General features: G+C 39.8%; 4 protein-coding genes across 4 annotated transcripts in view; 2 read left to right on the top strand and 2 right to left on the bottom strand.

Moving 5' to 3' along the window:
• Positions 1-88: 88 nt before the first annotated feature.
• On the bottom strand, positions 89-3,634 carry LOC102313917 (methyltransferase-like protein 17, mitochondrial). Its single transcript, XM_005918123.2, has 6 exons — positions 3,473-3,634; positions 3,299-3,367; positions 3,168-3,218; positions 2,970-3,062; positions 1,680-1,876; positions 89-550 (listed from the first exon to the last, which is right to left on the bottom strand). The coding sequence occupies exons 2-6, from the start codon at positions 3,323-3,325 to the stop codon at positions 457-459; spliced, it is 462 nt and encodes a 153-aa protein (XP_005918185.1). The 5' UTR covers positions 3,326-3,367; positions 3,473-3,634; the 3' UTR covers positions 89-456.
• Positions 3,635-4,670: 1,036 nt separating this feature from the next.
• Positions 4,671-8,532, top strand: LOC121814212 (epimerase family protein SDR39U1-like). Its single transcript, XM_042219031.1, has 5 exons — positions 4,671-4,808; positions 5,106-5,188; positions 5,289-5,410; positions 5,552-5,704; positions 7,458-8,532. The coding sequence occupies exons 1-5, from the start codon at positions 4,671-4,673 to the stop codon at positions 7,883-7,885; spliced, it is 924 nt and encodes a 307-aa protein (XP_042074965.1). The 3' UTR covers positions 7,886-8,532.
• A 36-nt stretch (positions 8,533-8,568) lies between these two features.
• On the bottom strand, positions 8,569-15,039 carry LOC121811880 (methyltransferase-like protein 17, mitochondrial). The gene is made up of 14 exons (XM_042219082.1): positions 14,825-15,039; positions 13,772-13,913; positions 13,524-13,673; positions 13,337-13,424; positions 12,949-13,030; positions 12,734-12,807; positions 12,557-12,651; positions 12,366-12,436; positions 11,984-12,091; positions 11,810-11,878; positions 11,679-11,729; positions 11,509-11,601; positions 10,255-10,451; positions 8,569-9,125 (listed from the first exon to the last, which is right to left on the bottom strand). The coding sequence occupies exons 1-14, from the start codon at positions 14,891-14,893 to the stop codon at positions 9,032-9,034; spliced, it is 1,383 nt and encodes a 460-aa protein (XP_042075016.1). The 5' UTR covers positions 14,894-15,039; the 3' UTR covers positions 8,569-9,031.
• A 118-nt stretch (positions 15,040-15,157) lies between these two features.
• Positions 15,158-15,755, top strand: part of parp2 (poly (ADP-ribose) polymerase 2) — a gene marked incomplete in the record, with an annotated part of 23,963 nt that continues 23,365 nt past the window's right edge. Inside the window, 1 exon segment of the mRNA XM_042219081.1 lies at positions 15,158-15,488. Within this exon segment, the coding sequence (XP_042075015.1) occupies positions 15,416-15,488 (73 nt within the window).

The following is a 15,755-nucleotide window of genomic DNA, read 5'->3' on the forward strand; positions in this document are numbered from 1 at the left end:
ACTGGATCTTTTTTGTGGCCTGCAGTAAATTAAAAATGTTGCTGAAATCTCACTTTGAGTCTCACAGTGTCACTGAATTAACCTGCAACACGGAAACGTGCAAAAAGAAATTTTACCCATTTTATTTTAAGGCTGTGAAATGTTATGTTACCAAAAAAATACATAAAGCTCATGTTATGCATTGTTCTGCTGAATAAACAACTTTAAGGTTTGTTTGGACCGCATTGAAAATGAAATGCTTCAAGGTAAATTCAATTTCAAAATACTTTTTAAAAGACATTTCTGTCCAAAGAGCATCACACTTAAAAATATAATGGTTTATTGGAGGTGGTACACAAAGAAAACTGCAGAGAGGAAATGTATATGTAATTTGCAGCTCCTTTGTCTATAAATCAAAGTATTATCAGTTTCACGATGTATCGTATGTTTCCACAGTCTGTCTTTACGGCTGAATCGTCACTCTGAATCACTGTTGACATCTTCCTCTACACCCCGAATGATCGGCATTTGATCTCCCCAGTCACTGCTCCGAGCGCAGCGGTACATATCTCTGATTAAAATGACATTGAAATAGAACAATTAAACAGAAAAAATCCAAAACAAAACAGTCAAATAAGTCCATCAGTGACAATAAAACAAACAACAAAAAGCAATAAGAATATCCAGCAACTGCCTGTAGCACAGAGTATCGATTATTATGACATACAGAAGGTTTACAATGAATTTCTGCTCCATTTGGTCTAGTTCTGACACATTTTCGGATCACATAATTCAGAATTATAGCAAAATTTGATCAGCAATTCCCCAGTTTGAAGTCCAAGCAAGCCAGATCTTTTGCTGCATTTCCTTCCCTCATTCTCTCTTTCTGTATTTCCCGCATCTTTCCTGCGTGCCTACCTGTGTCTAGGAAATCTTTAAACACCCGAGGAGTTTTGTTAATTTTAGAAAACGTTGTTGATGAACTGCGTGGCCCCACACTGAATCAAATTCAAACAGTACGCAGCCCTAACAAGCATTTTAATGACGTATTTCTTCTTAGTTTATTTTAATGCACCTGGTCCCTAACATCATATCCTAAAAACCCTATGGTATCCGATCTGACCTAGAGTCTTAATATCTCTGGATTCAGGACTGATATCCTCTCGATTATAAAATTAGACTTCAAACGTTTCTTTTTGATGAAACCTGAGCCGAGTCTGGTGACCCTGAAGAATCCTTTTGTCAGACTGCTGGGGGACTTCCCATGATGCACTGAGCAGTTCTTCTTCACTCTCTTCTTTTCCCTCCCAATGCACTCACCTGTCACTACTGAATGTCAGTACTTTTTGTCTTCTCTCTCCTACAGAGTGCATTTTGTCTTCATCTCTCTATGCCAGAGATGGGCAACTCCAGGCCTCAAGGGCCAGTGTGCTGCAGGTTTTAGATGTATCCTTGAGCCCACACAGCTGATTTAAATGGCTAAATGACTCCTCAACATGTCTTGAAGTTCTCCAGAGGGCTGGTAATGAACTAATCATTTTATTTCAGGTGTGTTGACCCAGGGTGAAATCTAAAACCTGCAGGACACCGGCCCTTGAGGCCTGGAGTTGCCCACCCCTGCTCTATGCTAGCATTTAAGGAAAAGGACTAAACCTATTCTGCAGCTGATGAATTTGTGTGACACTTATTTTTCTTTTTACCTGCTGTGTTTACGGGCTGTCACCACCATGTGCTGTAGCTGTCCGTCCGGGCAACACATGCGACAGTGGACATGCCTCGTTCTGCGCAGCACTGGTGCAATCAGCCTGGCCCACTCCACACCCTTTGTGCCTTCCTCCACTGCTTCTGTCCGCCTCAAAATTAGGTAGCTGAACTTCTCGATCTGACGGTCATTGTGCTGGAAAAGAAAAAAAAAGGGTTGATATGGAATTCATTCAGCATTTATCTGAAAAAACACAAAACAAAACATGTTTGCATATATAGCACCTTCTGTCAGCAACAAATATAAGACAAGTGTAAATTAATAATACTTAAAAGGCAACAAGAAGAAAAAGTTATGAAGTTAAAAATAACGAATTCAATCCAAGATAAAATCTTGGCGCAAGACTTTGTGTCTTTTATGTTTTACATGCTATTAAATAAATATGAGTTTCCTGATAATGTACAATAATACGAAACTTCAGCTGTGTTCACAGAAGGGAATGAAGTGCAGCTGATTTTAATAGCAGAGCCTGGTACAGAAGACTATATGTTGTTTTTGCAGATTACACTAAAATGTTTTAGTCTTATTTGGTCTGTTGCTTGGTTTGCAGGACCAGCATTCTAAGAAGAAAAGCCTCAGAACTTCCTCTCCTCCCGTCACCCTTCCAGCTCATCCGATGTGTTCCCAAAGCAGCTGAGGCATAATCTCGTGGGTCTGTCCCAGAGATTCTCTAAGTAGAATATGCTCAAAATGCCTCACCAAGGAGGTGTCCAGGTCATATCCTAGTCAGATCCTCAAAAACCCTCAGCTGGCTCCTTTCGAGTTGCGGATGTACTCTGAAGCCCTCAGAAAGGACTCCCAAATGACAACAGTGAGCCACCCTGCGGAGGTAGTTGATTTCTACTGCTTCTATCTGTGATCTTTTTGTCACTAGAGCTTGTGACCATAACTGTATACCCACCACTGCTTGCCATCTTTCTCTGAGGGCAACTCTAGACTGAGAGTCCAGCCCCTCTCCAGGAGACCTGTTGCAGAGCACCAGCTGTGCGTTGAGGTGAGCCTGACTATATTAGCTGGTACTACTCAAGCACTCATTCACCAGTGTTGTCTTGGTACTACTCAAGCACTCATTCACCAGTGTTGTCTTAGGACAATAAGGATAATTTAAAATTCATGCAATGCTGCTCCGGTGGAGTCCAAGAATAAAAAGAAAGAGACCTGGTAATTAACAGATTAGATCCCACTTAAAGTGAAAAGCTGTAAACAGACATAGACAGTTGAGTCTTACCCTGGGTAGAGACAGAGGTTGGTAATGCTGCTGGAAGTTGCAGGGTGTGACGGGCTCATGGGCCAGTTTGGGACACACCAGTTCATGTGGACACTAAAATAAATAAATAAATAAATAAATGAATAGACGCGCAATAAGACTGAGAAACTAATGGCTCTAAGTATGACTTTAATTAAATCTACTGGGTGTTAAACTTACTGGAGCAAACACTGATGCTGGCCTGGAGTCATAAACGGTCTTCTCTTGTTTCTGGAGTCAGAAAACCAACAATTTAGTTTGATCAATAACAACTATTGTGAACTGCTGTCTTATCCAGTGTGTTTAAATACCTTCAATAAAGTATCTCTGGCTTCCATGAGTATCTGATGGCCCTCTTTGGTCCCATTTTCCACCAGCACCTAGAACATAAAATGCAACGATTAATAGTTTTTTTTTCCTGTTTCCTTTTAAACACCAGAGGCTCACCAATCATTTTCTTAAGTTGTATCTTTCTTTGATCTCACCAGATATGAGCTTGTCTTTCTCCAAAGAGTGAATGCTGCCTCCTCTCGGTCTTTCACATTTGGCAGCTCTGAGAGGGTAAAAGCTGCAGTGACTAAATCAAACTGCACCTGAAAGGAGAAAAAGGATGGTCAGGATTTCCAGTTGTTGAGATTATCTGGAACATTAATGACAGCAAATCAAAAATATTGGGATTTTCTTTATTTTTTGATTTTGTCTGTTTGTGTTCTTTTCTAGAACAACAACTAAAAATATTTTGAATTTTTCACCCTTTATTTTACATCTGTAAAAAATCGGCTAAATAATAGAAATAGTTCTCTTTAAGTTAAACTGCAAAAACGAGAATAAAGTTGACCCAAAGCCACCTTAACGTCATGAGCAAAAAGGGTTTTTTGAAAGTTGCGACTTTCCTTTGTTACAGCAGTTAAAACTGAGTGTAATCTTAAATTGAACGTAAAACGTTAAAAAAAAAATTAAAGCACGATATGATAAAATAAATCAGATTTTAAAGAGTAATTAAGAAAAAGAAAAAAAATTACATGAGTGTAATTGTAAAAGAAGAAGCACTCAGAGAATGCAAACCTCCAACAAAGCAGCTCACTATCTGGAATATTAATTTTCTTTTAAGAAAATAGTATTGTATTTTATATATATTCATGCAATTTTCTTCTTTTAAAATGTACTTTAAGGAGTTTGTAGTGCAGGAAAGTAAAAAATTTTGGGGTGAATTAGAAAGAAAGGTAGATGTGAAATGTAAAAATGAGGTCATAGGTAAAATGTGATATGATATTTGGATACAAATTATGTTTGACATTTACAATCCCCAGTTACCTGTATCATTTCCTAAATGTTCCCAATACAAACAAAGACAGTAGCATTTTAAGCTGTTTTAAAGATGCATTTTATCAAAGTTTGACCTTATTTAACCTTGAAGAAATCGTCAGCGCTAACTTGATATTTAAAATGCTCATATATTATTCCTTATGTAGCTGCATGTTGTCAATACAAACAGCAGTTAGAAACCTAGTTTCAAAAAATCCCATATAGCATTGCATTAGTGTCACCTGAAGTAGACGACAGAGGTCAGCTGTGACATGGAATTTTAAATCTTTATACAGTACTTTCTTTACACACTTGTACGAATCACAGTTTCTAAGTTGGAGGAAGTGTGCTGCTTTTGTTTTTAGTTTGTTCCTTTTGATGTTTTCTCTGTCTGTTGTGTTTCTTGTAGGAGGGGGATCTGGCTTCGTTGGCCGTGAGCTTACCCGCCTACTTAGGGACAAAGGTCATGAGGTGACACTGATATCACGCCAGCCTGGTCCAGGGAAGATAACATGGGTATGACCTAAAGTTAATACAAAGTAAAAGGGCAAACCTAAAGCTCATTTTAGGACCTGTTGATTCATCACTGTTAACGAAACATCATACTGGAGCTGATGCCTGATGGTTTGAAGGACTGAGATTAGAGAGGGAGAAGAAATTTATTAATCCCTCGTGTTGGTTCCTCCGGGAAATTCAGTATGTACAAACTGTACAGACAGAGACGTACAAACTGATAAATGTGGAAGGGGGATAGTTTACAGATCCAGTGACATTTCTAAACATCTTTATGTTTCTTCCTCTCTGCTCCTGCAGGGTGAGCTGGAGTCTCAGGGTCTCCCACCGTGTGAGGGTGCCGTCAACTTGGCTGGAGAGAATCTCATAAACCCACTGCGATGGTGAGAAATAAATAATCAAAGAGTCCATCCTAATATCTGCAGCATTTTAATGCATTTACAGGGATTGTCACCGTTTCTTTCCTTGGGTTCTGTTTTGAAGGTGGAATGAAAGCTACAAAAAAGACTTGTTCTCCAGTCGCGTTGACACAACTAAAGCTCTTTCTCAAGCCATCGCTGCTTCCTCCAGTCCTCCTCACTCTTGGGTGCTGGTGTCAGGTGTAGGTAAGCATTTAATAAGTGAGATTACTGCACAGAGATCAATACCATGATATAATCAGCACAGCAGATCAGATGAACTCATTGATAATATAGATAGTAATTCTATTATTGCTTATTGTTCGTTTGTTTGTTTTCATGACACAGCTTGCTATAAACCCAGTCTAACAGCTCAATACACAGAAGACAGTGAATGGACTCCGTTTGACCTTCTCTCAAGACTTGTCAAAGAGTGGGAAGCAGCAGCACTACTTCCTGAAAATGTGGCAAAAACCACCAAACAAGTCATCATCCGGCCTGGTTTGTATACGGCACATGCTTATGTTTATTGTCCATTCTGAATCTGTCTAAATCAGGGGTGGGCAACTCCAGGCCTCGAGGGCTGGTGTCCCTGCAGGTTTTAGATGTGTCCTGGAACCAACACAGCTGATTTAAATGGCTAAATTAGCTCCTCAACATGTCCTGAAGTTCTCCAGAGGCCTGGTAACAAACTAATCATGTGATTCAGGTGTGTTGACCCAAGGTAAGATCTAAAACCTGGCCTGGAATTGCTTACCCCTGGTCTAAATGGATCAGATGAAGGGCCACATGCATCTCTCTGGTCCTATTTAAGGTCTTTGCTGGATTTTTTTCCTATTTCTTAAGAACATGGCTTTCAGATCCTGTTCGTCTGCTGTAGATGGTTTCTTTAGGCCTGCCACTTCTCCTTTTGTCCTCACGTCTAGTTTCTTCATAATTTGTAAGTGTAACCTGTAGTTCACACTGCAGGTGTTAATGCTCAATTGCAATTTTTTGATCAAATCCGATTTTTTTTTTCTTCTGGTTGTTCACACTACAAATAAAATGTGACAGCAAATGCGCTCTAGTGTGAACGGTTCATGGCCCTCAAAGTGGTCCACATGCACAAAAGAAGATGTCACACACAACGCGCTCTGTTTGCGGAAGTAAAAATGGCGGCTACAGAGCTAGTAGGTGTTGTTGCAGCAGTCTATCAATTTCTGCACAGTCGTAACCGACAGAATTTTGACAAATTAAATAGAGAAAGAAGGAAACTGAGAAAAAAGCGAGCCCGTGCTTTAACAACGGCCACCATGCTTTCTCGTTTGTCTTCCAGTTCCATTGAGAGTCACGAGTCCTCGGTAATAATTGGCGTCCAGTCTTGTGTCAGTGACGTAAAAGACGGATTTAATGCAATGACCATTCAAACAGCAGTCGCTTTCTAAAACATCAGATATGTATCGGATTCAGTACCACATACGAAAGTGACCCAGGTCGGATTTGAAAATATCGGATTTGTGCCGTTCACACTGTCATACCATGATCGGATATGAGTCGCATAGGGTCAAAAAAAGTCGGATTTGATGCGCGTTCGCCTGCAGTGTGAACATAGCCTAAGTGTTCTGCTCATAGTTATTTTGGAATCACCAAAAATATAATTTTTATGCCTGTCAAAATATGTTATCCTTGGCATTTTTCAGAGATTGACTAAATCGACTTAAAGAAATGTGGAAAAAATTTTGTTTTTATGACTGGCTTCTAATAACAAAGTGCCTAAGGATACATTTTTAAAAACAGTGGTTCATTTCTTGAATTGGGTGCCTTTTTCATGCTTGAATGATTCACAGGTCAGTGTTAACTGGTTTAACAAACTAAAGAAAGTAATTGGGGCAAAAACCTTTCCTTTGAAGACGATCGGGTACAAGAACTAGAATAAAAAGAGTGAAAAGGCTACCACCATCCAAAGAAAAACTTTAAAAGACCATCAGTCTGTTAAACTTTTGCATTTTGTACATGCATACACAACATGTGAAGATTTAAAGTATCTTATCTCTGTATTACTTTTTATCTTTTTCAGTTTTTATAGCATGAATTAAAATTTTATCTCGTGGGCCATTTCACGGCAGATAATCTGACTAGATTGACTGAATGAACAACATAAGCTTGAACTAATGGTTTCTCAGTTATAAAGAGTGTCCCAGTAAATCATCATTAAACAAGTTAAAATGGCTGCAGTGAAAAACATGTGCTTTCTTATTTTCCATGCATTCCCCAGGGGCAGTGCTGGGTCGTGATGGTGGGGCCATGAAGCAGATGCTGCTGCCGTTCTGGCTCGGCCTCGGGGGTACCCTGGGATCTGGAAGACAACCATTTCCCTGGATCCACGTTTCAGACCTGGCAGGAATCATTGTCCGCGCACTGGAGCCCCCTGCTGACACTCCACCCTCCTCATCACCACAAGTGTTCAACGGAGTCGCTCCGGCTCTCAACACCAACTATGAATTCACTAAAGAATTGGGTCGGGTCTTGAGGCGGCCCACCATCTTTCCTGTACCTGGCTTTGTCATGAACGCCCTGCTGGGTTCGGAGAGGGCCGTGATCCTTACTCAAGGTCAGAAAGTCATACCTAAGAGGACTTTGGAGTCTGGATTTCAGTACAACTACCCTGACTTGACCTCAGCTTTGAAGGAGATTGTTAATTAACAAGAGAGTACGGCGGTTCATTTTTACTGTAATACAAGAATAAACAAATATGAGCCTAAACGAGTCATTGAAAATGAATCCCAGGATCATGACTCAGTAAAAGACTGTTGTAAATTACTTATTCATCAGATCTGTGTACTGATGAACTGTTGTTTCTCATATTGCTAAAGAGCAGTTATGGGATCATGTTTGAAAAGCTGTTTTAAATAAAATGTCATGCTTTGCTTTAAAGCGTTTCTCCGCATTCGGGACAATAACAAGCGGCTTTAAGCCTTTGCTTACATTTAGAAAGCACTGGGACATGATTGTTGATACGGAAGTGTTTCTGTAAAATAAATCTGACAGAGTTGAGTCTTGATAACAGATGTGTCTAAACTTTCTCCTTTAGCAGCTTTTGCTCCTTTCGTTCAAACTCATGAACAGAGCTACAGAAGATAATCTTGGATGGTTGTACATCTAGCCGTTAATGCTGCAACTAGTGAACGTGTTTATTGTTATTAACTCCTAATTAATGCAAAAAAAAAGAAAAATTGTCAGTGACACAGTGGTTAGTAATATAAATAACCACATTACAGATGGTGAAGCACCGAAACAATTATTGGATCTACAGGTCATAGCCTGGAGTCTTTTTTATTTTTATTTTTTTTTAAATAGTCGTTTACATAAGTCTAGGTTAATCATGTTTACTGGATCTTTTTTGTGGCCTGCAGTAAATTAAAAATGTTGCTGAAATCTCACTTTGAGTCTCACAGTGTCACTGAATTAACCTGCAACACGGAAACGTGCAAAAATTATTTTTACCCTTTTTATTTTAAGGCTGTGAAATGTTATGTTACCAAAAAAATACATAAAGCTCATGTTATGTATTGTTCTGCTGAATAAACAACTTTAAGGTTTGTTTGGACCGCATTGAAAATGAAATGCTTCAAGGTAAATTCAATTTCAAAATACTTTTTAAAAGACATATTTCAGTCCAAAGAGCATCACACTTAAAAATATAATGGTTTATTGGAGGTGGTACACAATAAAGAAAACTGCAGAGAGGAAATGTATATGTAATTTGCAGCTCCTTTGTCTATAAATCAAAGTATTATCAGTTTCACGATGTATCGTATGTTTCCACAGTCTGTCTTTACGGCTGAATCGTCACTCTGAATCACTGTTGACGTCTTCCTCTACACCCCGAATGATCGGCATTTGATCTCCCCAGTCACTGCTCCGAGCGCAGCGGTACATATCTCTGATTAAAATGACATTGAAATAGAACAATTAAACAGAAAAAATCCAAAACAAAACAGTCAAATAAGTCCATCAGTGACAATAAAACAAACAACAAAAAGCAATAAGAATATCCAGCAACTGCCTGTAGCACAGAGTATCGATTATTATGACATACAGAAGGTTTACAATGAATTTCTGCTCCATTTGGTCTAGTTCTGACACATTTTCGGATCACATAATTCAGAATTATAGCAAAATTTGATCAGCAATTCCCCAGTTTGAAGTCCAAGCAAGCCAGATCTTTTGCTGCATTTCCTTCCCTCATTCTCTCTTTCTGTATTTCCCGCATCTTTCCTGCGTGCCTACCTGTGTCTAGGAAATCTTTAAACACCCGAGGAGTTTTGTTAATTTTAGAAAACGTTGTTGATGAACTGCGTGGCCCCACACTGAATCAAATTCAAACAGTACGCAGCCCTAACAAGCATTTTAATGACGTATTTCTTCTTAGTTTATTTTAATGCACCTGGTCCCTAACATCATATCCTAAAAACCCTATGGTATCTGATCTGACCTAGAGTCTTAATATCTCTGGATTCAGGACTGATATCCTCTCGATTATAAAATTAGACTTCAAACGTTTCTTTTTGATGAAACCTGAGCCGAGTCTGGTGACCCTGAAGAATCCTTTTGTCAGACTGCTGGGGGACTTCCCATGATGCACTGAGCAGTTCTTCTTCACTCTCTTCTTTTCCCTCCCAATGCACTCACCTGTCACTACTGAATGTCAGTACTTTTTGTCTTCTCTCTCCTACAGAGTGCATTTTGTCTTCATCTCTCTATGCCAGAGATGGGCAACTCCAGGCCTCAAGGGCCAGTGTGCTGCAGGTTTTAGATGTATCCTTGAGCCCACACAGCTGATTTAAATGGCTAAATGACCTCCTCAACATGTCTTGAAGTTCTCCAGAGGCCTGGTAATGAACTAATCATTTGATTCAGGTGTGTTGACCCAGGGTGATATCTAAAACCTGCAGGACACCGGCCCTTGAGGCCTGGAGTTGCCCACCCCTGCTCTATGCTAGCATTTAAGGAAAAGGACTAAACCTATTCTGCAGCTGATGAATTTGTGTGACACTTATTTTTCTTTTTACCTGCTGTGTTTACGGGCTGTCACCACCATGTGCTGTAGCTGTCCGTCCGGGCAACACATGCGACAGTGGACATGCCTCGTTCTGCGCAGCACTGGTGCAATCAGCCTGGCCCACTCCACACCCTTTGTGCCTTCCTCCACTGCTTCTGTCCGCCTCAAAATTAGGTAGCTGAACTTCTCGATCTGACGGTCATTGTGCTGGAAAAGAAAAAAAAAGGGTTGATATGGAATTCATTCAGCATTTATCTGAAAAAACACAAAACAAAACATGTTTGCATATATAGCACCTTCTGTCAGCAACAAATATAAGACAAGTGTAAATTAATAATACTTAAAAGGCAACAAGAAGAAAAAGTTATGAAGTTAAAAATAACGAATTCAATCCAAGATAAAATCTTGGCGCAAGACTTTGTGTCTTTTATGTTTTACATGCTATTAAATAAATATGAGTTTCCTGATAATGTACAATAATACGAAACTTCAGCTGTGTTCACAGAAGGGAATGAAGTGCAGCTGATTTTAATAGCAGAGCCTGGTACAGAAGACTATATGTTGTTTTTGCAGATTACACTAAAATGTTTTAGTCTTATTTGGTCTGTTGCTTGGTTTGCAGGACCAGCATTCTAAGAAGAAAAGCCTCAGAACTTCCTCTCCTCCCGTCACCCTTCCAGCTCATCCGATGTGTTCCCAAAGCAGCTGAGGCATAATCTCGTGGGTCTGTCCCAGAGATTCTCTAAGTAGAATATGCTCAAAATGCCTCACCAAGGAGGTGTCCAGGTCATATCCTAGTCAGATCCTCAAAAACCCTCAGCTGGCTCCTTTCGAGTTGCGGATGTACTCTGAAGCCCTCAGAAAGGACTCCCAAATGACAACAGTGAGCCACCCTGCGGAGGTAGTTGATTTCTACTGCTTCTATCTGTGATCTTTTTGTCACTAGAGCTTGTGACCATAACTGTATACCCACCACTGCTTGCCATCTTTCTCTGAGGGCAACTCTAGACTGAGAGTCCAGCCCCTCTCCAGGAGACCTGTTGCAGAGCACCAGCTGTGCGTTGAGGTGAGCCTGACTATATTAGCTGGTACTACTCAAGCACTCATTCACCAGTGTTGTCTTAGGACAATAAGGATAATTTAAAATTCATGCAATGCTGCTCCGGTGGAGTCCAAGAATAAAAAGAAAGAGACCTGGTAATTAACAGATTAGATCCCACTTAAAGTGAAAAGCTGTAAACAGACATAGACAGTTGAGTCTTACCCTGGGTAGAGACAGAGGTTGGTAATGCTGCTGGAAGTTGCAGGGTGTGACGGGCTCATGGGCCAGTTTGGGACACACCAGTTCATGTGGACACTAAAATAAATAATAAGACTGAGAAACTAATGGCTCTAAGTATGACTTTAATTAAATCTACTGGGTGTTAAACTTACTGGCGCAAACACTGATGCTGGCCTGGAGTCATAAATGGTCTTCTCTTGTTTCTGGAGTCAGAAAACCAACAATTTAGTTTGATCAATAACAACTATTGTGAACTGCTGTCTTATCCAGTGTGTTTAAATACCTTCAATAAAGTATCTCTGGCTTCCATGAGTATCTGATGGCCCTCTTTGGTCCCATTTTCCACCAGCACCTAGAACATAAAATGCAACGATTAATAGTTTTTTTTTCCTGTTTCCTTTTAAACACCAGAGGCTCACCAATCATTTTCTTAAGTTGTATCTTTCTTTGATCTCACCAGATATGAGCTTGTCTTTCTCCAAAGAGTGAATGCTGCCTCCTCTCGGTCTTTCACATTTGGCAGCTCTGAGAGGGTAAAAGCTGCAGTGACTAAATCAAACTGCACCTGAAAGGAGAAAAAGGATGGTCAGGATTTCCAGTTGTTGAGATTATCTGGAACATTAATGACAGCAAATCAAAAATATTGGGATTTTCTTTATTTTTTGATTTTGTCTGTTTGTGTTCTTTTCTAGAACAACAACTAAAAATATTTTTAAAATCCATGTATAACCCAGAATTGAAGTCTAGAATATTGCATATACATTTTTAATAACACTGATTTTTTAAAATTCTTGACAGTGAACACATTGTGACTTAAATAAAAGCTGAGGGAGTTTTACCTTAGGAGAGACAGGGAGAAACTGCCTGAAATATACTTGTTTGATGCAGGGTTCAGCTCTTTCGTCATCACCTGCTCAATTAAAAAATAAAAAATAAATAAATAATAATAATAATACAATCCAGTCAGTTCTTATTAACATCTGTATTTCACATAAAGAAACAAAAATAAATTGTCTACATGTGTGTCTACCTTTCAGAAGTTGTTCTGCCAAAATGTTCATTGGCCCTGAGCTGTCCACACACACCATCTCCTTCAAAGAGTCACCCCAGCATGCGTGAGATGCCCTGAGGAAACGGCCAGATTATAAACTTAGTTTAGCTATTCAGACTAAAGCATTTACATGTTTTACTAGTGTTGCACACTAACCAGACAACTGTTCCTAACCCAGAACCAAAATCCAGGAGAGTGTGAGGAGCAAAGGAGGGATCCCTCTTCTTTATCTAAATGATGAGGGGGAAAAAACTGCAGGTATAACTGAGTTTAACCACAAAAAACAACTTGTGCTTGGATTCAAGCGATTCTTAAAAAGGAAGCTCCCTGTATCACCACGTAAGCCGATCGCCTCCACAGCACTTTGCTACCTCATTCAGAGCTCTCCTCACTGCAGCGTAACCGCCAGCAAGTCGAGCTGCCATGTAGACCACGCCGAGCTCTTCATCGTACCTGAAACACAGTGAGATGCTTGTAAATCTACTGCACGTCAAATTTAAGGACCAAAACTACAACTTCAGGATGGATCATGGTGGAGCGCAACCATTCACTGAGTTTATCTAAAGAAAGCATCTTAAGTCTGTTAAAGGTATAAAATGTTCAGCATTTGTCATAAATCGCAGTTTTAGCTTCTCCTATTATGGGTAAAAGAGGCTTTTTCTCCTTTAAGAATCAGTAAATATAACAAAGAGGCATTCAGAACAGACTGAAACGTGAAAAACTGATAATGGATAACACTGTAGTTAAATGACATGTTACTTCGTGGGTGCCCAGTGATATGTCGTTCTTCGGAGCTCTGAGAGAACTTTCCTCCTGATGCGGTCTTCCATTGCTTGCTCGTCTATATCTGCAGAATGAATGTATATTTATTTTTTCTAGCTGTTGCATGTTGATCTTGTTGCATGTGTATTATTACTTTTAAAAAAATTATACATATGTCACCCACCTCCTCCCTTTTGCATGGCTTTCTCCCACAGTTCTTTCTCCAGGCTCACAGCTTTCTGCCTCAAAGTTAAATCCTCGACCGCTCGTTTCCTGCTCCACAGGAAGTTCGTGAGCTTGTGAATGCGCTCGGGAAGCTGATTCACCTGAGCTCCTACAGATGCAGAGATGGATGAGAGGCAAAGGGTTTCAACCAATGAAGCTGGTCAGAAAGATCTGTTATATTAACTGATTTACCAACACTAGGCTTACTGTGAATAATCGACTGCGCAGCCACGTGGAGTTCCTCAGGTAGCTGTAGAGTTTTCAAGTTGGTCACACCTGGGTGTTTTCTGTGTGGTTCACCCTTTAGGAAATCTACCTGTGGCTGTGGGTGTGTAGCTGCACTTATTGCCTGAAATAACAGGTTTAAATGATGCTGTTTTACTGACCTTTGAATTAAACTAAAATATGATTATATGAGGAAAATAAAAAACAGGAAATCCAATTACAGCCAGATTTTAGAAAAAAACAAACAAACAAAGAAACCAAACAAAATCTGTGTTTCATTTTTTCAAAAGATCCAGTGGCCACTACATTAGGCACATGTACTGTTTGAGTGCTTGTTAATGTAGGTATTTCATCAGCTAATCACATAGCAGCAACTTAACGCATTTAGGCATGCAAACATGGACAAGAAGACCTATGGAAATTCAAACCAAGCATCAAAATTTGGATGAAAAGTAATTTATGTTACGTGACGTGGTTGTTTGTGTAACAATATACTCGAGTATTGTTGCTTACCATGTCCACCTACTTATGATCACAGTATTCTGAAGGCAAAAGGAGGGCCTATCCAGTGCTAGCAAGGTGTAAATAATGAAGTGGCCAGTAAGTGCAGTTTTAGTTTATTTAATGAAATGTTTGAGTCCAAGGTAACTGGGAACCAGACAGCAGCCTTACTGGCTCCAGTTATAATGTCAGAAAGACATAGCCAAGAGATTTTTTATGCTGAGCTGATAATAACCCCAGAAAATCCCCTCAGTGTAGTATTCAGAGATGTGTTTGGGCAGTGTTTGAATGAACGTAGAAATCATGTTTTACACCAGTGAGAGTTGGCAGCCCTGACATCTGGGGGACAGGTAGAGTAGATTCACGACTAAATGGTGTATATTATGCCAAAAATCAAAACTAAAATGTAAATGTACAGACTGACATTGTAACTTATTGTTGATCTGCTAAAGCTATATGGAAACATCTATCCGACAGTGTCTGACCTCTGCGATTAAAAAGCTGCATTCAGTGGTAATATCAATCCGTACTCACCCGGCACACCAGCATCGCCAAAGGTGTTCTCTGACAGAGAACACAGGCGCTAAATCTACGCGGTACCATAACATCTGCTTCTAACCGTTACGTTTAAATGGCTTAAAATTCAACTTTCATCCAGCCTTCCTAAAGTGTCACGTTAGAATCCCACTAATCCTTCAACAAAATAATTCCGACCACTACCTAAGGCGGAACACTTTCGCCCCTAATCTCTGTTCCTACCTCAGGAGAACAACGAAGAGTGCTACTCCGCCTACTGTCCAGCATCTGCGACATCAAGTTTACCTCTCGGCCACGGAATAGACAAAGTTGGGACTAAATGAAAACAAATATAAACCTAAATGTATTTTAAACTTTGAACTGCGTTTAAAATAAATCGCTGGCATATTAACCGTCTTCGCACCGGAAACAACAATGGCTTCACTTTTCGCGGCGGAGTGATTCATCTTCACATGAAACAATCGTTTGTAGTGCGGCTGCCGGTCAGGAAACAGTAGTACGGTGGGGAAAAGTTTCCCGCCGTGTTTTAGTGTTATCGCTGAGGTTCCCCTTTAACAGCAGCCAGATAATTATTTTTAATAACCCACCATGAGGCGAGCGAGAAGTTCCAGAAATAAATGTGAAAGTGCACCAGAAAATGGAGAAACCCAGTCAAAAACAGGTCTGTGTGTCGTATTAGCATAATATTGTAGCTGCTGCAGGGTAACTACGCCATTGAACTGTGGACATGTTCGGACAGGAGACAGCATGAAGATCAATATTATGAAGCTTCACTCATAATTCAGACACCGGTACTGTCTGTGTGAAATAATAATAAAAAATTGTCAGCTTAAAAAACAAACGAAACAATTTTTGTAGCTCGGTTTGCTGATAAATCCGGTTGCGTTTCTAAAATTTCAAATAAAATAAGTTCCTAAGTGAGCAGTTA

This window comes from Haplochromis burtoni, unplaced genomic scaffold, assembly GCF_018398535.1.
Source record: "Haplochromis burtoni strain Fernald_Lab_line unplaced genomic scaffold, NCSU_Asbu1 Contig_27, whole genome shotgun sequence".
In the NCBI taxonomy this organism is placed as follows: Eukaryota; Metazoa; Chordata; class Actinopteri; order Cichliformes; family Cichlidae; genus Haplochromis; species Haplochromis burtoni.